We start from the raw sequence: 22,841 nt of genomic DNA, 5'->3' as shown, positions 1-22,841 counted from the left end.
TTGGATTTTGTGTGTCAATTTTCATTTTACTAACATATGTTTGAGGCTTTTGGGATGCACAAAAACTCATGAAACTTTGCACCTATGCTTGAACTAGTAAGTATGTCGATTAGTATCATAATTTGGCTTGGGTGTGGCACGCAGCTCTACAGTGCTCTCTAATTACTTTGAGCATTTTTGAGGTGCTCGAAAACTCACAAAACTTTGCACTTGCATCAGAAGTGACGTAACTTGATATCTGGGCTTGGCTGTGGCTCGAGGGTGAAAGCCCCTACCTTTAATTTTGATGATGTATGAAATTTGGTATGCAGATGTAACATCTCCAGACTCTTGGAGCCATACCCTAAGTCCAACAAGAAGTCAGCCATTTTGAATCTACTGTGTATTTTATTTCATAAAGTGAAGCCATTGACAGGCATTGTACTTTAACAAACTCCTCCTAGAGAATCAATTCAAGCGACTTGGTAGATGATATCTAAAGACCTTTGTGATGCTATATTGAGAAGCTTTTGAGCTTTTTCATAGAGCATCCTCGCTGGTCAATTTTGCTCAAAACATGAAACAGGAAGATGTTGTAACTTGAATGTACATTGTCCAATCTGCCCCAAATTTCTAATGCTTGATGAGAGTCCAGGCCTGATCATATATACGTGTCAATATTGAGTCATAGTCATAGCGCCACCTACTGACAACAGGAAATCAGCCCTATGTGATAAACATGATCCAATTTACATGAAATTGACATGGTGTGATCTAAACATGACATAGAGCCACATGACGTATAATCAGTGGGTGTTCTCTAGCGCCACATGGTGGACACAGGAAGTGATATTTAACTCCTTCATGCAACGTCCAATATTCATGAAAATGTATATCCATGTCAGTTGCTCTCTGGTAAATGTATTGCTGCATTAATATTTCACTTATGTCATATTGCCTACGGGCACGAGGAAGTGAGGCCTAAATGACGCATAGTTCATAGGATGTATACACAATTTCCAGTGTCATCTCCAGCACCATGTACTGCACACAGGAAAAACACAGTGTCCGCTAATCCCGACCATTCAGACCTGTGTCAACCGACCTCCAGTAGCGATACCACAGCTGCCGCTCCCTCTGAGGCACGAGGGCCTGTTCATCGCTGTTGCAGCTTTAATTTGAATTGATTTAGTTACAATTTAATTATTCACACTGTTAAATCTCTGGTACTTACTGTGGACACACACTGTTAGCTGTCTGTGTGCACACTTTTGTAAGTGTAGGTGTGTGTGTGTATCCATGTCTTCAGGGTTATTAATGAGCAGGAATAAAAAACATTTACAAAAATGAACAGCTCTGCACAAAATCAAGCAGTTTAATTCATTTTTTAAAAATACAGTTTTATCATATCCACTTGGAATTAAAGTAACATAACTTAAACCCATCAATAAAATTAAAGTATCAGCAGCAAACAGTATTATGACCAATATATGATTGATCATGTTTTATTCCATCCAAATGTAGTGCAAATTTCAACCAAATTTCCAGTAACTCAGCTGAGGAAAATGCAAATGAATGTAGGTTTCCATCCAACACTGTTATGTGAATATCAGGAGTTGGGTCATCGAGATAAACAGTAGTGCGAATTTTCCAGTCAGGTGTCAGTAGCAGAGGAAGAGGGCGCAAGATGATGTAATGAAAAGAGTGGCAGTCAAACCACAAATGGTGAAAAACAATGTAGAAAACATGATGGAAATAATGTTTGTTTCATGTATTAATTACTACACAGTTTTTCCACTATCAGGACACTGTTAGTTTGATTTGTGCACTTTTGGACTTAACAGTGTTTACAGTACAGGAATTTAAGCTTGTTCCTTTTTTTTGTGCTTAATGAAGCCTCTTGACATGTATGCCTATAATGTAAATGGTGTATTTGTGAGTTGCTGCAGTTGTTGCTGTTTTGTATATTTTGATTGGGAGTCTCCTTGAATTGCTGCTCAACCGTGTATACTGCAGTGGGACGCGCTGACAAGGAGAGAACCGCCGCAGTTGTTGTTCTCTTCAGGTTTATTCATCCTGAAGAGCGTTGGAGTGTGTTGTTGTGTGTGCGCATCTCTTCGCCTCCTTCACAGTGTTGGAGAAAACAAAGGCGTCCTCGCTCTTGCAGGCCCTGATTGCAGTCATTAGGATGCACAGGCGCTCCCGGTGTGGCGGGGCCTCTCCTCGAGGGGATTCAGCTCGCAAAGCGCCGCCGCTCGCCTGTTTTTCATAACAATCATCTAAAATCGCTGCAATTAGCCCGCAGCTACAAGGAGATGGAGAGCAGGAAGATGTGGAGAGGGAGGAGGGAGCAGGGAGGGAGGGAGGGCTACAAGCTCAGATTCAGTGAACCCTTCGGATGTCAGCTCCTCTTTCACATGGAAAATTCAAGAGGGTCTTTGTGTTCATCAATTATTAGTCATGAAAGTTAAAAAGATCCATTGTGTATTTTTAATCAGAGTTATATGTGGAATCTTTGAACTGATTCCCAGTCTGGCCCCGGGCTACAAGCAGAGGTAGCCTCTGCCACCCCACACATCCCCTCCAACCACTCCTCCTCAGCTCTCTGTGTGCAGCTCAATACTGTATTATTCCTGCTAAACTCAGGCAAAGTAATCACCCTGTAAATTAGGGGGTTCAGAATGAAAAGTTGACTATCATCGTGGGCATTGGATCAGAATGCTTAGAAATAAAGCCAGGAAACTTCAGTCCTCTGATTAAAGGTTTATTTTCTCCAAAAATCAAAGGTATTGCATTTATGAACATAAGAGAGAAAAAACACACACGGGCTGTTGAATCTGAAAGAAAACAAATACAAGATTAAAACTTAACACTATAAGTCAAATTAGTCTCATATGTCCATTTTGTATCAATCTCTTAAAGAAATAAGGATAAATAAAGTTGTCAGTTAAACTAACATGGACATAGAATAAGATAAATTCCTCTTATCAGAACTGCCGCCCCATGTGAAGGTGAGAGATTGAGTTAGAGGGAGTGCCGTCTTTAAATAAAGAGTGATCAGGTGAACTTCATCAGATAAATGAAGGGTGACAAAGGGTGAGAACAAAAGCCAATTAGTGATGAGGAAAGGAAGCGAAGTACAGAAAGTGAGGTAGGAAAGGAAAGGAAGAGGAAAAATGATAAAAATAAGGATCTTCACTAGACTGCTGTGTGCAACCACACAGGCTGCAGGTTCACTAGATACACAAGTCTGTTTTAAGGAGTGAGGCTGAGTGACTCCCCTCTAAATGTAGGTATTGTATTCACGAAAGTACAGAAACAGACAGGAGAACAAAGAAAGAGAGAGTTTCTGCAGTAACGGGATATGAAATACTGAGCTTAACAGTGTTTTCCTGTGGTCTGAAACAGGATGTGGAGTATTGAACATTTAATTTTGAATGTGTGTGCTCAGTTATGTCCTTGATGCACTGTCTTTGCCAGAAGCTAAACTGGCTACACCATGTGGCAGAAGTTGATTTACTGTATCAGTCAAAGTCAACTCCCATCAGATTCTACATAGCGAGACCAAATGTAGTATTTCCCTGAAATTTTTATTTTTCCTATTTTATTTCTTATTTTGATCTTATTTGAAGTCTGGCAATGGGTTGAGAAAATTTCTCCTTTTTTTGCAGATCCATCAGATTTTTTTCTCATATTGAGTCCATGTGATATTCTTTCAAGATAAAAAAAGCTTTTTCCTTGAAATGTCCCACATTGGAAACAAGCGTGGAGCTCTCCTGCATCCTTGCCAAAATAATCCACATTTTTACGAGAAACCAGATGACTGCATCTGAATCAGAGCTGTGATAACAGTCAGACATGGTCACAGTACATACAATACCCCCTTGGTTTTGGAAAATTTGAGGTTATAGATCTGGTGCTAAAAAGATATCCACTATTAAAAATCACATAAAGGCACACTCACAGTTACAAACACCACCCATGCCGCAGGCTGTGGCCTCTTCTGGACGCACCCTCCCACGGCGAGGTTAAACCTGCAAACCGGTAGAGATGGAGAAATAAACAAAACAGTTAAAGTGGTTGTGAAGAGAGGAGAGGGCGACCAGATGAGAGGATAATGATGTTTGTTACAAGTATCGCCTGTTTAGTTTGACACCTCCTCAATTAGGTGTCACATATATACATGCTATAAAAAGTGGTTATGTATATCTAGTGTTGAAAGTGCATTGTGATATATTTTCTCATCTCAGACTAAATAGAACCTTATTATTTATTTCTAATATTTCTGTTATGTGTATTTTACCGATCATCTCTCTTTCCTCCTCCATCAACTCCTCATGCTGATGTGTTGTCATGTAGCACCACCCACAGGTCAACAGGAGGGTGACAGGCTGCTGTACTGCAGCTCTCCGTCAGGGAAGAAAGACACAAGGGTCTGACTGAAGCAGCAGCAGCAGCAGCAGCAGCAGCTCTGGTTGTGGGCTGAAAGCTCAAAATAAAGCTGAAAAATTCTCAGTCACGAACAGAGAGGAAAGTGCCCGACTCATTGTTCCTTCTTGTGGGACGAGGAAAGAAAGTGCAGCGTACACGAGAGAACCCGGCGCTCTCTCAGATTCAGTCTTTGTTCAGGCTGTGCTGAATTATTTACCCGTGTGTTTAAAAGATGGCTCGGGGGAATTTTGACAGAAAATCTCCAGTCTTTCTGGCCTACAAAAGCGGGGCGTCTTTTCATGTGTAGTGTATACAGACAATTGTAAATGAAGAGTTACTAGGAAAAAAATTAAAGAAGGGGATGGGGGGAAAAAAAGTTTTGATAAAAAGCATTGTTGAAAGTGTGCTTTTAAATGCAGTGGATGCTTGTTTTAGCCTTGTTTTTGGCTCACTGTGCTCTCCTGTGAGACTGCAGGGAAGTGAAAGCGCTCCTCATCCAAACCCCCAATGCTTCCCATTACTTTTAAGATTGTACCCAGCTTTGCATGTTTTCTCTGCTTCACTTCTCTTCTTTGTCTTTTGGATTGAATATAAGCCTTGTATAGTTCTCATTTGCATTCACTGAGCTTCTCCATAATTCATAATACAAGTACCTTTACACGGTTTGAAACTGTGATGCTGTCTGAGTGTTTTCACTTTAACTTACAGCTGTTGTTTGTAGACACAAGTTAGGTGATGATTTATTTTTTAAATTTATTTAATTGACTCTTTTGAGATTATTATCTCACTAAAATCTGTTTTTCAATGAGACGTCTGGAGGTCAGGAATCATTCAACAATATTAACAACACAATTCTTCACAGCCTCAACCCACTTTTATTTTGTACCCGGAAGAAAATGTATCACCATTGTGATTATGTGTGGGAACTCACTAATGTGCCAACTCATACAGATTTCACAAGGGTTTGTTTTAGGTCACGGTTTAGTGTTTTGTCTTCCTCTGGGCCATTTAGGTCGACATTGTAATCTCAGTGACAGAGGTGAGGCTTATCTGAGAAAACATGGATTAGCTTTAAAGGTTACATCACTGTTATCATGGAGGCGGCTCAGCCTACATTCAAGCAGAGCAGGTCATAAGTCAGCTTGAAAAACATTAGATGACCCAAACTAAATTCCACACTCCTTATCAGTGAAATATTAAAACACTCCCACTCACATCCCTTTCCAAACAGCTAGTAACTTGCTCTGAAGTCATACTTCATCTTATCAGCTGGCATGATGGACAAGGTCTTGTGATGCAGGTTATTCCCCTTTTTATTTCTCATTAGCCACAATTATATGAGAGCTGCCTCTTTGGCCTGCTTTTTTGGCAGGATAATTGATTGTGGCTGAGGAATATGTGTGCTGCAGCCAGCGCTAGCAAATGTGCACTGATGAGACTGTGATCCCTTGTTCCTGGGTTGTTTGTGCAGTCATGCCATCAACAGCCTATGTAGTTCAAAGCTATTTGACACAAAAGCTGTCACAGTGAAAAGCCACAGAAATGCAAAGTATAACTCCCACATTACTTCCTTCAGTATTTCTTTGATTAGACCTCAGTGGATTTTTGCACTGCTTATATAAAGTCTTCATCTCATACTGGCCTATTTGAAATGATTACACCAGTTTTGTTCCAGAAAATGCCTGAAGTTTCAAGTGATAAACCTCAGGCTGAGAACCCAATTTTCCCCAGCAAACTCAGAAAGCCACAGGCAGACTCCCACTCCTGCAGAGCCAGCCTTTTAAATTGTGTTTTATTCATTTTTTGTGCGCTTTCACCAAAATTGCCACACTGAGGGTTACAGAAATAATTTTCAGTGTTTCCTCAGGGGGGAAAAAGCTGCACTCCCATTTTTTTCTTCTTCTTTTTTTTTTTTTTTTTCTGCCATGACGCGACCAGGGGTGAGCACAAAAGGGAGACAAACGGCTCAGTATCAGCCGTGATTTCCTGAATAGCCCAGTGGGAGCGCGGGAAGTCGGGGTGCATACAGCAGATCGGCATTACCCTGAAACAGCAGCCATGCTGTGAGGGAGATGGCTTTTCTCTGCGACAGTCCGACTGTGAGCCACGGGTCTGCAAATGAAACAGGGGGAGGAGGGACGCAGCCTTTACAGATTCAAGGCCCCTGTTGCCTTGCTGGGCATGTCTGCTGCTGTGGCGAGGCAGAGGGGAAAAAAAAAAAAACAGCAATGGATAGACAAAGAGCTGCAGATAATTCCGTTGAAAATACAGTGGCGCTATTTCCTGCTGTTTGTGAATTCATCAGGCCCCTCGCTGTGCCACTAGTGATTTCTAAATATATGCAGCTCATCTGATCTAGATGTGTAAACTCTGTGTAGGGTTATGGATGGCTGTGCAGACAGATTGTTTGCTCTGGGCCCTCTATGGTCCTAGTGGGTGGGATCTGCCAGCACCATCTTACATTGTTTTCCACATGAGCTTTATTGAGTTCCCAATTACAATGCTGGTCCTCTTGTCTTGGGCTCACCGCTGCTGCTGAATTGACCTTGCATTTTTGCGAGGGAGTGCTGTTGTGTATTCAGGCCAGCAGGCCTGTTAGGCAGGCAGACAGTGAGGCAGACTGACTCCTTCTCTCAGGCCCTGCTCCTACAAGACCCTGCTTAACAGGCATCAGGCTTACACACTTAATACTTGGGAGGGGAGAGCGGGCTTAGCTTTTAGCTCTCATCGCAGCTGACATTGTATAAGGCAGCCAGACAAGGCCGGACTGCTGCAGCCTTATTAGTCCTGTCTGGGATGGCTATTCCAGAGTCTGACGCTAATGCTCAATGAGAAAGGTTACTTTGAAATTTAATGGAATGGGTAGAAATGAGCTGCGCACCGTACATGAACAGTCGTCTCCTGCTGGTGTTTTCTCAGAGCTCTCCTGGCTGTCTGAACAACAGAGGAAGGGGCACAGAGAAGGCACTTGCAGTAGGTGGAGCTCTTGTGTTGGATTTTGATGTTGGAGCTTGATTCACCTGCTTGTGAAGGACATGACAGCTGCCTGCACGCGTGTGTGTACACATCCCTTTCGGATGGCATTTATGCAAAACGCAAAGATAGCGTATAACAAGAGATTTACAAGCCGTCTGTACATACACACACACAGGCCCAGTCATATAAACACATAAAACACATTTTCAGTGTAGAGCTAATTGACAGCTCTTGATGGGTGGTACAACACTGCCAACTGTTCATGTTTACATTAGACCTTATTAGAAATTGTAATGGGACTCTTATGTTTTCAGATGGTAAAAATGTGTGTGTGTGTGTGTGTGTGTGTGTGTGTGTGTGCGCGCGCAGATACATCCACTTTATTTACTACCTGCAACCACACACTGCCTCCCCCTCGCTGCCTCCTGACACCTTCATGCACAGGAACAAACGTAAATGACTCCCCCACAGTTCCTCCCTGCTCTGCCTGTTTTCCCTCCCTCTCCTCCTCCCTCCTGCTCTCCCTTCCGCTTTCTCTCTCTCTCTCCCCCTTGCGCCATCTCCTCCCCGCAATCTACCGCAGGCCCTCCATCTCTCCGGCCTGTCAGCGTGCTTTTTCATTTGGCTTGTTGCTACAGGGGGCTCGACGCTGGCAGATTACAACTCGGCAGCCAGTCATTTTCGATTTATCAGAGCCCCCTCCCTCTGTGCCTCCTCTCTTTCTCTCTCTCTCCCCCTCTCAGCCTCGCCAGCATCAGTGCAGACACATAGCAATTCCTCATCACCCCACCACCATCACCACCACACCTCCACCCTCCCCTGTTCCCTTCCACCTTCCATATCTTCCTCTTTCGATCAGTGTGGAAAATTTAGCTTGCAAGCCCCGAGACAAAAAAAAAAAAAAAGAAATATTGTGGCAGTGGAAGCATTTAAGTTAGAGAGGCAGCTAGAGCTGTATTATTACTTAGGCCTCTGTCACTGGTGATGACCCGGGAGAGTGGAGAATATCGATCGCGTGTCACTCAAGGCATTCAGCAGATTGCATTGACAAAGCTTGTCGGGGCCTTTAATAGCAAGGTTAGCAGCCTTGGCTGGGACCCAGGAGAAAACTCTAACTGTGCCCTATTTCATGGTGGCTTTTAACCATTCCCTGGGTCCAAGGAGTGGATTGATAACAGTAAGGAAGTAATTTTACTCTCATAATTGCCTTCCTGTGGTTGACATTTGTGGCCCTCAGCGCCTGTAAAAGAGCCTTTCCAAGAACAGGAGAAAAGAGGGCCAGCATTGTCTGACTGCTTTTTGTGACAGAAAATAGCTTCACACGAACAAATATGTGGTACACTAAATAAAACATGGTGAAGGAAAGGAGAAAAAAGGGAGAAAAAAAATCAAAAGGGGTGTACAAGTGTGATTTATGGGTTGAAGGAAGTCCATTACTCGCTAGAGGAAGCCCAGACCAAAACACAAACAGAGTAAGGGCATGGCTTGCAAAGAGGGTCATGGAGTAATTCTTTTACCCTGCCAAGATCGCTGATAGCTGCTGAAAACACTACTTGTCAGTGGAGAAAAAAATCTGACAGGATTTCGATCTTACTGTAATTCTTAACATAAATAAGAGCACTAAACCACCTAAATAGTCTCTCTTTAAGCCAAGTGATGTGGAACTACGCTGAAATGTAACAAGTCCCCTGTGTGTTGTAATTTGCCTTACACACATGTGGGGAAGATATTTCTACAAGCAGCCTAGTCATTGTTGGATGCTCTCAGGTCTTGCATGACAGGTAGCTATTCTCAGAGCTGTGTAGGCTTAAATCATTGACTCCTTTTTATTTCCACTGTAAAGCTGTGACATTGGATAAAGAAATCAGTTTGTTTATTTTCCATGGTTGGAGTTCTGACAAGGTTGGAGAAGACGATAATGTTCCATCTTGTGTAAAACCATGATTAATTGAACTGCTACAAGTACATGCCCTAGTTACTGCTGCTGTACGGAGGCCTTTCAAGTAGTTTTAGTTTCCGTACTTCTTCCAACTTTTTAAGTGGCATTGCTGAAATGTCTTTTCAGCTGAAACTGCTGTAGATAGTCGTCTCATAATTGTGGAAAATCTTCAACACTTTTTGATGCGTAGACTGTGTATTTTCTTCTGTAGTAAACATAGCTCCATGCTTTTCCTACCAATTCACATCACCAATCAGAATTTAGACGTGGCACCTTAGTTTAGGTAGTGTGTTTGATTCCAAATTCACTTGAAATTCAAAATATTAAAATGTTCTCCTTCCCCAACTAGTGACACACAAATCACTCAGATGTGATTAATAAAGGTTGCTAATGTTGCAAGCTTCCTTTGTATAAAACTTATGATGGATGATGACAGACATGTAGTGGGTTTTTCATTGTTTTACTTTGCTGGGTTTTTTCCCAGCACTAATTATGCAACTTAAGTGCATTTTGTCCCATTACACATGTAATTTCTGGCCAGCTTGGTTGCTTTGATTGGACGTTGGGTAGGAAATCCCCCACCAGCACCAGCAGCAGCAGTGACCCTTCAGTATCATGCTGGTACAATAATGACTGTGTGGTAAAGTACAGTTCAAAGGAAAAACAAACATTGTGCTTTTAGCAGGGCAGTGGTCTGTAAAGATGCATTTGTAAATGTAAACCGGGAAGTATTTGAAATATTAATATGATGCTCAAACATTAGCACTGGGGACAAAAGGTCAGCATCCCAATATTAATTTCCCATCTGCTTCCAGTATTTTGCTTTTATTGCAGTTTTACATAGCACACACCTCTTTGTGTATTCTACTTTTCAAGGTCAGTAATATCTACAGGATAAATCTGAGCACTGAGGGGAGAATTAATGGGCAGGAGATACTGTATGCACTGCCTTCAAATCTCAACACACACTGCTTCTTCTGAAGATGGAATTCATAAATACAGCTTAAGTAGTGAAAAAGTAGCCAATACGCAAGCTTTGTGGTCATTGTGGTGTTTAAGAAATCACGCTAGTTCTTTTTGTAATTAATTAGCAACACAATTGCTTTGAAAAATAGAAACTGAAATCATTCAAATTATTACCACAACATTAAATGATGTAGTGTAATATAGTACATCACTTTTGATGTTGTTTCATGTTGTCATCTCAGCAGTTTATCTATCAGAATATTCCCTCTGTCCCATTTGTATTTGGATCTTTCACATGTGCTCGACTTACAATAACAATATTTCTAACAGCACATGAAGGCATCACAGGAACAATGCAGAGATTGCTCTATGTGAGATCTCCAGCCTGTCTGCTGACTACCAGCCCATTATGGCCACATTCCAGCTGCATTTTTATGACCAGTCAGATGAAAGGGAGTCAGGTAAACGTCAGTGTAGTTCCACTCTAATGTTAATGAACAATATTCTGTCATTATGGCTTAATGTACCATCGTGCGTAACAAAAGTATAGTATGATTTGGCTTTACATATGAGTTATTTCCTTTTCTCTGAAGTCCTGATTATTTCAATTACAATCATGTTGTTTGGCTGTATTTTTGTTGCCCTTGGCTTTTTGTTGTCTCCCATTACCAGTCTGTTAAAGCAGCCAGAGCAGATGTTTGCTCGCATACTCCTAACAACGCAGGCAAACTCAGGCTGCTATTAATACGTTGGGACTGAAGCACTGTCTTGTTTTATGACTTGATAACGACAGATGTGAATTTCAGGAAGGTGGCTAAATGAGAACATTTACAGCAGGGATTAGTGATAACAGCACTGGCCTCGAGCAAGCACCCGGGGTCAGCCAAATAGGAAATGTATATCCTGCCATCAGATTTTACAGCCTCCTCTAATCCCCCAAATAGCAGCGCAGATGGAGCCAAATGCAGGTAAGGTGAGACGTTATCATTCTTGTTGGTTTACACCAGCACACAAACCACAGCAGGGTGCTTGATAGGCAGGGAGGCCTGTTCAGTAAATGGCAAAATCCACCTGCTAACGTGCGATCAGCTCATGACCTCATGACCTTCACTTTAATGTCCACGGGGTTATTGGACACTGCTACTGAACGACAAAGTTTTATTCGCTGGTAAGGTGATTAAAATGAGTGAATGATGTCATGTTTTTCAGAATGAACTGAAAGGATTGTAGCTCACGTAACCTTTAAATGTTAATGTATGTACATTAGTCAGTTAGTGCAGCCTGTGGCTTATTTGCTACAGTTGGCACCAATACGTGTAAAATTCAATCACACACATTCTTGCGATGTTCCGGAGTGGATGTAAATGACTTGGAATCACATGTTTATTGAGTGGCCTTTTCTCTTAAGGGTTTGAGTGGAATGTCTCTTAATTAATCTCCATTAGTTTATACGTTTTTTAGCTTTATTTACTGAATTATTTTCCAGCCAGTGGTTCTTCCATGCCTCAGGGTTTAATGTAATGGCACAGCTTTGACCTATTTAGGTTTTCTCTCTTAAATAGCCACCATCAGGGTACAGCACTCTGCCAATTTGCGAATGTTAGTGTCTTCTTCCTCCTTCTAAAGGCTCTGGTTATGTATTTTCCATCTTTCTTTTTTTTTTTCTTTTTTTTTTTTCTTTTTTTGCAGTAACACATGTGACTGTGAGCACTCTGCTGCTATTCCTGTAACATAAAAAAGCCCTCTTTCCCTAAACTAGAAGCGTTTGTCTATCATATTACCACCACACATGAGCCGCACACAAGGCTTGACCCAGTGTTAAGTGTCTGCGCTAAATTTCATTGCCTCCATCTACTGGAAGGCTTGCCAATATACTGGCAGTGAATTCCTGGAGGAAAATAAATGGCAATAAAAAAGAGAAATGATAGCCCCTGCAAGCTGATAGGAGAGGGCTTTTTCTCTGCTGTCTTTTTTCCATACCGCTCTTTATTGAGGCTGCCCAGCTCAGGGAGCTGTGATTTGGCACACTGGCTGTGGCTTTAGTTGGATGTGTCTCTGAAAGCCAATATTGAAGAAACGACTCAGTAGCACAGATTGAAGAGCTGGGGAATCATGTAATTAATTGCACGCAAATTTCTTTGATGAGTAGTTATGCGGTGGTGAGCATTCAACTGGGCAGCTAGAAGTCTTTTTGACCCCTCCTCTGTCTCCCAGTGTATTCTGGGAAGGAATCTAGTAACAGTGTTCTCTTGGTCTGCTTTTCTGTACGCACTACATGGGGAATGTTAGAGTTTAGGGGATTGGAGGTGCGTAAAGTGGGCAGGAAGGTTATTTTACTGTCACGCTGGGCTACTATAACAAGATGTTCAGATATGATCTGAGAGAGTAGAGGTCTCCTGCTGCTCTTATATATCACCCCCCCCCCACCACCACCACCACACACTTTTTCTCCACCTGCTCAGTTCATTATTAAATCTGGGAATTGTCCCCATAACTCAATCCACCAGACTACAGCATTATATGACCATTTGTGAGAAGGAAGAAGGGTGATTGCGACGCAGGGCAGAGGATGGATGTTAAAAGCATATTGATTTGTCTGTAATGTCGTCATAGATCAGAGATTTATGGCAATATATAAATGCAGCCACAAGCTCTAGTAGCCTCCAGCCTGCGGTGGAGGAAATGGAGTCCTTAGTATGACTGATGAGATCAAGACAGTGCTCTCAACCACGTTTACCTCCCTCCTCTCATCCCCCCCCCCCCCCAAGCCTCCATTTCCCACTCCTCCTCTCCTCAGAGGATGCTCTCACCCTGCGGCTGCTGTGACTAGTCCTCAGTGGCTCCATATCTTTGCTTTGGCTTCACATTCCAGCACAGAGGCTAGAAAAGCCTCCTCCGTGGCCTGAGATTGGTCAGAATGGGTGCATTCGGCCTCACTGATCTCTCCCCTGTTAGAAAAATGATGTGTGACAAGGTCACCAGAGATCAGTGCTACACAATGATGCTACAGGATTGAAAGGAAATTGGGCTTCTCCATGGTTACATTCCTAGGTACTAATAAAAACTGCTGCACTGCCTTACTGCGAGTGACATCTTAACCACAAGCTAACAGTAGGCTTCACATGCCAAGAATATGTCATCTGGTCACAGTGATGAAAGAACACGCAACACCCATGCTTTAACTACAGAGATAAAAAGAGGTATTAAGGGTTATTTTCACACTGTACGCCCGTGACCTCTTTGTCACACACAGAGCGAACAGTAAACAAATCTGGGGCAATGGAAGCCAAGTGCTGATGCTCAGTGACAGGCTGTGAGCAAGGGTGGCAGAGGGGCTTATGGGTGACGAGAGGGCCAGGCGGGGCTGCTGTCTGTGGCAGTTACAGCAGCTGGGCCTCAGAGCCAAGCACAGGGTCAGAGCCAGGCCACACTGGTGGGCTCGCCCACACAGCCACTGTCAGAAGGATGACGCAGGGCCCCTTGTCAGGCCCCTTACAGGCCCTGACGAACACTCAACCCCCCTTTTCACATAACAGTCTCGTCAGATAAAGCCGGCTGTGAGTTAAACAGGCACAGCAGTTTCCAACTGCTGTTGTCGACCAGCCCAAGGTGGTTTTACTAGATGGGCTCACTGTGAGGCTGATGTGATGTAGAGGCTGGTAGAGACATAATTAGCGATGCTTAATGTGGTCTAATGTTTGCAATGGCGTCTCCTAAGGCTATACGAGAGTGCCTGTATAAAGTCGACAGAAATTCTTCAAGTTGTTCATTTTAACTGCAGAGTCGTGAAGCTCCCCAGCACTTTAATAGCCCTGGTATATAGACCTCTGAAGGTAGGATAAAGGAGATATTCAAAGTGTAGTCAGTGGAAACCGAGGGGATTTGACAGTGCCGCAGGAAATAGACAATTTATTATCAGCAACACAGCCTAGGTAGTGGATTATCTATAAAACTTTCATGGTTCTCCCTCAGTGGCAAGCAGCCATAAAACTTCCCAAATGAGGGACTTGTTAATTTACTTGTTAAAGCAAATTAAAAATTTATAAGTGCTTTTAGGTAAATGAGATCCTCTTTCATTGCTGCCCTAGTGGGATTCTCTCTGCCAGATCCTGAGAGGACAGGTTAGCTGTTCTGAAAGCCGCAGAAGAACAATAAAAGCCGTTAAATTGTTCCAGGTTTTATTACCGCCGAGCTCCGCAGCTGCTGTTGTGCGTAACTAAGGGAAACCAGGAGCTGATGGCTGCAGAATCCCACTGAGGCCAGTACAGAAAACTGAGCCCAGTTCCCTCTCTGTTTTTTTTCTTACTGTTTGTGGGATAAGGGATGGGGGTTGGGGGTGGAGTTGCTGGGGCAGGCGGGTTGTGTATGGCTCTGTTTAAAAAGGCCTTTGTGGTTAGAACTGTTAGCGGGCCTACTTTTGTGCTTGATTGCATTGAGTCTGTAGTGCAGCCCTTGAGAATAGGTCAATACACTTGTAAAATTCCACTATGGCAATGGTGAGCACTTTTCAGTAAGTGAGAAAATAATTGACTCCACATGTTCAAGACAATGTTGTAATAGCTGTTTTAGGGTACTTTCCAGGGGAACAGTGTTAGATTAGATATTTCATCATTTTTCTGCACTCTGATCTGGAATGTAGTGCGTATGCTCTGACTCATGTATGAGTGCTTAAATAACCTTCTGTTGCCTCTAAGAACAGTACTGACATCAAGACATTCCACATTGATTTAGTCTTTTTTTAATGAAATCCTTTGTATTATAAAGACAGGGATCTTGTGCTTTCCTAGATGTCTTAAGGTAAGTATGAGGTATTTATGAGGCTTACATGACATTCAGCTGCACCTTTGGTATTTCTGTATGGCAGCTCCAATAATGCTACTGTGTGGTTATTTGTTAAGATGTTTGTTTATTTCAGTCTGACCTTCAATAGACATATTGAAAAGCAAGGTCCCTCTGCTATTCTTCATGTACAATATGTTTGGACCAAGTGAAATTCAAGAGTGTAGAGAGTGCCTGAGTGAATAAAGCTTCTATGAGAAAAACTTAGCTTTGGTCAAGGCCAGTCAAGAAATATTATTGGGAATCCATGCCATTGTACATCTTTGAAGAGGAAGCCACTGACAGTTCATTTGACTCTATATTGTCTATTAAAATAGGCTGAGCATAATTCTCTGGCTGTCCACATGCATATGTAGGCTGTTGGCATTTGTTTTTTCCAGATAATATAGTTGCTTTGACTGTATCAGACCATTGAGAAAATACTGGTCTTCTACCAGTTTGTTTTGTATTTTTAACCCAGGAAATGTTCTCAATTAAGACATTTTAGTTGACTGAAAGCAACAGGAAATTGTTGACTAATCAATTAAATGATTCAAAAAATGAGTAAAGATTGCCTCACCACAGATAAATGCTGCCATGCAAATGAGCTCTTTCCCAAAATCTAGTGCTTATTAGACCGAAAGCATATTTCTCAATTCCATATTACACATTTCCTGGAAAAGTTACACAACTAACTTATAACAAAACACAGGATCCACTTTGAATTACTCCACTTACTCGTAAATAAATGGACTAAGCACAACAAAGTGAATCTACTGTATGTCCACACACAGTGTAACACTGTGTTAAAGATATTAACAAAGACTACTTGAGATATTTACACATTATAATAACTTGTGGATGTCTAAATAAAGTGTGACAGTAAGTATTTGAATAGTTGCTAGTAACTTGAGGAGAAGCATTTTAATGTTCTTTGAAAGAATGGTTTATAAGAAATGTTTAATGATTTCTCATACTTGCGGGCTGAAGTGTTCGTTCTGAGGTTCCGGCTGCTCTCTTCCAAAGCATCATGCTGACTGTTGATTGAAAACAGTTGTTGATTCTCTCCTTCAATAAATTCTAACTGGTAAGAGAGACAAGGGAAAAAAAAAAACTTTATCCCCTAACACAGAACAGATTGCAGGAAAACAAGACCGCACTGTGTGGAAATTAATGGCAGATGCACTTACTAGTAGTTTAAATGTTTCATTAGATGTTAATGTCTCGCTGTGTCTTTAATTGTTGTGAAATTAGCCTCTGGAATATTAAAACCATCTGTTTATCTTCCTGCAGGGCCAGTCCTTACCCAGGCTGCGCAGATACAAGAAGGTCATTAAATAAATGCATCCGTATGCCTCAACCTGCGTCATAATTAATGTCTTTATGTTATTGCGTCAGTACAGCACAGCAGTCTGGGGCATCTGCACACACACACACACACACACACACACACGGGCACATGCCTCGCCTCTCCACCTTTAGATCCTTTTCGAATGCAGTGAAGTGCAGGGGTGTTCATTACAGGAGGCAAAACTGAAGCTAAGTTTAAAAGGCTGTAAAAATATAGAAAACGACCCACACGCTGTAACAAGTGGGAGTGATCAGATCAGCTCCGTTATAGCAGAGGTCACAGAGACGGCCCCCACTCCCACACACACGGGCTTCTCATTTAGATTTATCATCAGACAGCAGGTCATTAAATTTCAGTTTCACTTTTTGATGGCAATGACCACCAGCATTCCCTCCATTTGCTTAAGACATCCATTAATCACACCATAAAAAGAAATGAATCCATCATCTGAACCTCAGAAAGGGGAGAGCGGATAAAAAAGAAAGAGGAAAAAAAAAACACAATTCTCTGAAGTAATTTAAGGGAGCTCAGGGGGAAATTAAAGGGAACAAGCTGAGGGATACGTTTTCAAATAGCTGTGTAATCAGGTCCCAAGCTATGTAATAGCCCTGAAAGATGAGCCGCTCTTTATTGGAATGTCTTTATTAGACATGTTCTTCAGACATTACACACAGTTAAATTTGTGCAAGATTCCTGATTTCATGGAGTGCTTTCCCTCTGATAAGCCAGGATACAGACGGTATGATTATGTGGTTTCACCTCTGCAGAGTCAGTTTGATAGCACATTGATTAATAAAAGACAAATCTCTATATCAGTCCCACATTTTTCTGATTATATTCTTTATAAGCTCACCATATGAGTTATATTCTGGGCTTCGAATATTTGATGCAGGAGTCAGCAGCAGCTTTCACTAAGGTCTGTGTATTTTTTTTTGTGTGTGTGTGTGTGTGTGTGTGCACATTCATAAATGCATGAGTATGCCGGCGTGTGCTGCCCAGTGTTGTCAGCAGGGACACCGGCTGGTTAATAAATATTATAGGTCAACATGTTTTGATGAAGGAGCCGCAGACCGAGGCGTAAACAGCATCCCTCGCCCTTTCTTCAAGGATCCGTTGACGGGCCGGGGTGGATGAGATATTATTCCCCTTTTCTCTCTAAAAAAATATGTAAACTCCCATCAGACAAACTGGCATTTACAAGAAAAAGGGAGAAAATGTGCTGCGGCTTTTGTGGGAATAAAAATGTGTTGGAGGTAATTAGTGCTATCACAGCGAAGGGCATTGGTGCGCGCGTGTCTGTTCACGTGCCGCTTTTGGGGTCTTGTGTGTTCTCTCCACCGTCTGACCCCACAGACACACACTCACACACACACATATTCAGACACGTGCACGCATACAGTCAAACAGGCCCATCAGGCATTTCCCAGCGCTCAGACTCTGTTATCACGTTCAGCACTCCGGCGAATCCACCCGCCTTTCACCCATCATGCAATTCTCCGAAGGAATAGGATTCCTTTCAAACCGCTAATGGCTACAGAAAAGGGAACATTTTCATTTTAATTATCCGCTCAACTCAAGGGTTCTTTTGGTATTCCCCCACCTTGTGCCCTTTCATCGCACTAAATGATGGCCGATACCTGAAAGGAGAATACTGAGAGAGAGAGAGAGAGCGGTAAAAAAAAAAACACATACTGTAGCTCTGTCCCTTCCCTCCAGAGTGTGAGAGGGAGGGAACAGAAGAGTGCCATCATCTTCTACTCCAAGTCCTTTGTGTGTGCAGCCTCACACTCTGCTTTTCCTATTAGGTGACAGAGCAGCCGTTTACTGCACTGTCCCATAAAGACAGCTTTTTATGTGCTTTGAAATGAAACCTGCAGTGTTTGTCTGGTCTGGAAGGAGCAGCATGGGAGCTTCAGAGGACATCAATAGCAGACTTGGACAGGGAGTACAGACCCCACCTCCTTCCACTCAGCTCCGTGCTCCCAAGAGTCTTTTATTGTTCTCCAGATTTTGAAGGGCCTCAGATGCTCACAGATTGGCGCGTCCTCCTCTTTATTCTTGTCATTTTGCTGCATCTGAGTGTCTAGAGGATGACACTTGCTGAGCTCCTGCTGCCTCAGCATGTGGTGTCTGCTTGGAAAGGATAGTGGCTCCATTTGAAGGTTCTGGAGGGGTCTTTGTCCCTGTTCTCTATTTCATGGGCTGAGAGGAGTTTCATACTGCGAGATCAGATGGCGTCTTTCATTGGCAAGCGGAGTGATGGCCAATGAATAGGCTCAGAAACATGACAGATTTACAGAGACAGCGCCGCAGCTCCTGCCAGTTCTCACATATTCATGAACCGATTTCTGCGGGGTATCTTCCCTAGCCAGCGTTATCCATGTATAGCTCTAAACTGCAGTGTTAACAGTTTTGCCTCATGTCGTTAACCCACGGTCTCCTTGTGTGTTGTGTTTTTCAGCTGAAGCCAGGGCAGAACAACTGTAAGGACAGTGACAGCGAGAGCGTAAGCGGAGAGTCCAAGCCTTCCATCAGGAGCAGCTCCAGAGACAGACTGACAGATGTGAGTACATAAACAAACAAGCAACAAACAAGCTCACTGCTTGATATCTCACTACTTCAGTGGTAGTTTGAGATTCTATCAGGGCTAGTGTTTCATCTACTTCAATGATTTCAAATCCAAAAACTTATGGAGGGTATTACTAGTCAATAATTTTGTATTTCGTGTATTGCGCTCTTGGGTTCAGCATTTCAAATATAGACATGAACACATAAACAAACAAAGATTGGACATAATAATTGGAAAAGAAAGTCTGAGTAAATATCTCATTAACAAACTTTTCCACAGATTATTTTCTATTTACCAACAACCAGAAAGAGTTATGAGTCTTTTGGCTGCTCCAAAACAATGTTGAATGTTGTTTTAATATTTTAAGAATGATCTATCAATGATTTGATTAAAAATGAATATTAAATATTTTACATAAGTAAAAAAATAGTGTACTAATTAATAAGAAAATGAATGTGTTAGAATCAGTTCTTAGTTGCATTGCTTGTGCCACAACCTTTATGTGCAAGGAACAGTTGCATGCGGACAGGGAGATACTCGTCCAAATGCAACTTCAAATCAACCTACCTGCTGAATCCCACCAGGATAATCCATCCAGTATCAATACTGCTTTCCAGGGAGTCCTAACAATAAAATAATAAGACAAGTAACAGTTGACACAGTCTGGTGATCAAGTTTTTTATACTCCGATACTCAGAGAATTAAGTTGGTATTATAAATCTGTGCATACCCTTTCAGCGCAAATGTTAGAAATTCAACTACAGTTTCATAATTGAAGAGTCATTATGTGTTTGTGTGTGTGTGCCACACAGATGAAAGGTAAGTTATTAATGTGGTATAATCAATCTCTTCAGGATTTCTTTTGGCCATGAACCAATAAAATTCTGCCTCGGCAGAGCACTTTGTGGTAAATCTTAAATGTTCTAAGTGCACTCTTGAGATACTTAACATGAAGAACACTATTTGCATCCTGCATAGATGAACACTCACACACATAGACACAGACTCTTTCTCTGAGGTTCTTTCTGACTGATACAAAAAAGACACTACTTACCCAGGTCCTTGTTCCTTGCGGAGGAGCTGAAGCAAGCATTAACTGGCAGTCGAGAGAGCGGCTATGTGTCCCTGCGCCCTGTGACATATTCCAAGATGTAAAGAGAGCAGACTCTAGGGACCTTGCTGCCACACACCCACCCCTGCTCTTTGATTTGTGTGGAGAATCTACAGCGAAGCGATCAGATATCTGGCCATAATTAAAGCTGTCAGTTGGGAGGCAAGCTAGTCTTTGAGAAAGACATGGCCGAACAACTGAAGCAAAACTGATTCTGCGTGTAGCTTTACGATGCTTGACTGGGCATGAAATGAAATAAGTAATTTGATGTTGACAACAGAAATTGAAATGATACTTGCTGATTTCTGTCAGACTGCACTGTGGTGGCTCTGTAGCAGTAAACCAGGATAAATTTTGTTTAACAATGGCTTTAAAACACTTAACTAATGGATGACTAATACAGCTAACTCTGTGACTGTCATACAGAAGTCAATACATCATCTGTTGTTAACTAAATGTTAACTGAATACTGCCCCTGTAACATGGGTATTGTTGTAAAATACAATAAGCTTACATTTAAATCAAGGAAAGGGCTCTGGATTAGCCTTCTGTTATTCTGTTTGGTTTGTACTTAATAGAATAATGCATGTTATTGCTCCATATCAAAATTTTCAAATGATATTGATTGCCTCAAGGATGTTGGAACAACTATCCTTGATGCTACTTGCAATTGGTTGCTTCATTGAACCTGATATAAGTTGTTTTTATCTTAAAGGGACTAGCAAAAATGCATCAAAAATACTGAACATCAATAGTTCACTATGTGTTGGGGAGCCTCTGCTCCATGTAATTTTTTTAAGCACTGTTTGGAATTTCATGAATACTTTGTCTGAATTGGCAACAGTATAATCTGACTTGGCCTCATCAGCCAATCACTTCCCTCCATTTAGATTGTATCACTGTGATGATGTGTACTTTGGCCCATTACACACTAATAAAACATGGTTTCATCCCTACCCTTATTACTCACTTCCATATTCCATATAAGGACACTATTACTGTTGCTTCACATTCAGTTTATTCTTAAATGTTGTCTATGAAATCAGCTCCTGAAATATAATTTACCACACCAGCCAATGTGTTTACTCTGAGCGATTTTATTGGAACATTGTCGAAAATTCCAAATTATATCCCCAATTCATTTTTGAAAGTGTCAGGTTTTCTCGAGCAGAAACCATCTACTTTCACCACTCCCGACTTGTTCTCAGGAAGCATCTGTCGCCTTCTCTATAATCACTTCCACCTGAGTTGGCATTTCAGCCAAACAGTACACTCAGGAGGATAGAATGAGGCGCAACCCTGGTGCCCCCTGCTTCGTCTGGTCAAGACACCCCACAGGAGACTGAGCATGTCTTCAGAAGAGCTGCTGAAAGCTGGGCAGCATGAAGACAGACTTTTAGACCCCCATGTCACTTTAGATGGTCACAGTGTATGAGGCTTCATCTCCGGTCCCCATAGGTTTCTGAACAACTCCCCTCCGGCCATGCTGTAAAAACCCACTTCACACATAGCAAGAGGTGCAAGTCGGAGCTTTTGTAGCAGAGCTCTGTTCCCCAGACTGAAAGGGAGGAGGGAAAGTGGAGGGATACAAAAAGGAACAAAAATTGTTGTTTGCCCGGTAATGTGATTCTTTTGGTTGTGTCAATTTTTATGATTATAGAATATAGTTTGAATTAGGGCAGCGACTAACAATTATTTTCTTGAATTATTTTCTCAATTAATTCATTGGTTGTTTGGTCCATAAAATGTCAGAAAATGGTGAAAAATGTTGATCACTGTTTCCCAAAGCCTAAAGTGATGTCTTCAGATGTCTTGGATTGTCCACAACAGTCCACAACTCGAAGACATTCAGTTTACTTCTATAGAAGACTAAAGAAATCAGAAAATCTTCTAATATATATATAAATATATAATTTGAGATTCAGAGAATTTTGAAATTTTTTTCTTAAAAAGTGACTCAAAACAATGAATCCATTATTAGAATAGTTGCAGATTAATTTAACAGTTGTCAACAAATCCACAAATCGTTGCAGCTCTAGTTTGAATAGTATGATAGTGAAATAGTATCAAATAGTTACAGCTGAAGGGAGACGTGTCAGATAATGTAAAGAACCTGTAGTGTCTTGTCTGCTACTGCAGTCCATGTCCTTGCCCTACTGAAATGTTAAACCATTTTGTTTGTAACACTGCACAATGCAGCTGGACCGCTCATGTAGTTCAGCTGCACAGACATGCTCCCTCACAGTGCAAAAACAAAGAGAAAGCATCTAAGTCACTCGTTAGTACCAGGGAGCAGTGTGAGACAGGAGCTAGCTTTGACCCGAGCTGTTCATTAGACCAACAGTTCGCTAATGGTATTTGCTGTAGCACTCCCTTCCCCTCACGGAGCAACTACGCTCCGATGAAGCAGATGAACTGAGTTTGCAGACCTGGCACTGGCTGGTAGGGAGATGGAGGCCAGAGGAGGTCAGGCCTGGCAGCCTCCTCTCTCCCACTCTCCTTCCCTCCTCACTCCGTCCTGCCAGCTCATTAAGGCCTACAAATGGCACATCAGCTCGGCTGTGTTTGCCTCAACCCCAAACCCCAGCTAAATTGGCAGGCTTAGCCGCATTTGCTCTGAAGCGCTGGGTTCCCTTTTGGGTTTGTTTGAAGCCACATGGCAGCCACCCCCCACATCCCCCACCACACCCCACCCCTTCAG

The 22,841-nt window shown here is 42.1% G+C and overlaps 1 protein-coding gene and 1 long non-coding RNA gene across 9 annotated transcripts in view; one reads left to right on the top strand and one right to left on the bottom strand.

The window, feature by feature from the left end:
- The window catches only part of auts2a (activator of transcription and developmental regulator AUTS2 a), a 478,003-nt gene that overhangs the window by 282,199 nt on the left and 172,963 nt on the right, over positions 1–22,841 (top strand). For all 8 annotated transcript variants that reach the window (XM_067607423.1, XM_067607422.1, XM_067607427.1 and 5 more), the window contains one exon: positions 18,922–19,023. In XM_067607423.1, the coding sequence (XP_067463524.1) occupies positions 18,922–19,023 (102 nt within the window). The remainder of the gene's footprint in view (positions 1–18,921; positions 19,024–22,841) is intronic.
- Positions 6,295–21,012, bottom strand: LOC137195237 (uncharacterized). Its single transcript, XR_010931097.1, has 2 exons — positions 19,597–21,012; positions 6,295–16,193 (listed from the first exon to the last, which is right to left on the bottom strand). It is a non-coding gene; the product is annotated as an uncharacterized lncRNA (long non-coding RNA).

The sequence above is a fragment of the Thunnus thynnus genome, chromosome 13 (assembly GCF_963924715.1).
Source record: "Thunnus thynnus chromosome 13, fThuThy2.1, whole genome shotgun sequence".
Classification (NCBI taxonomy): domain Eukaryota; kingdom Metazoa; phylum Chordata; class Actinopteri; order Scombriformes; family Scombridae; genus Thunnus; species Thunnus thynnus.
Note: the sequence above shows the minus strand (reverse complement) of the source record. Positions and strands in the feature narration are given on the sequence as shown.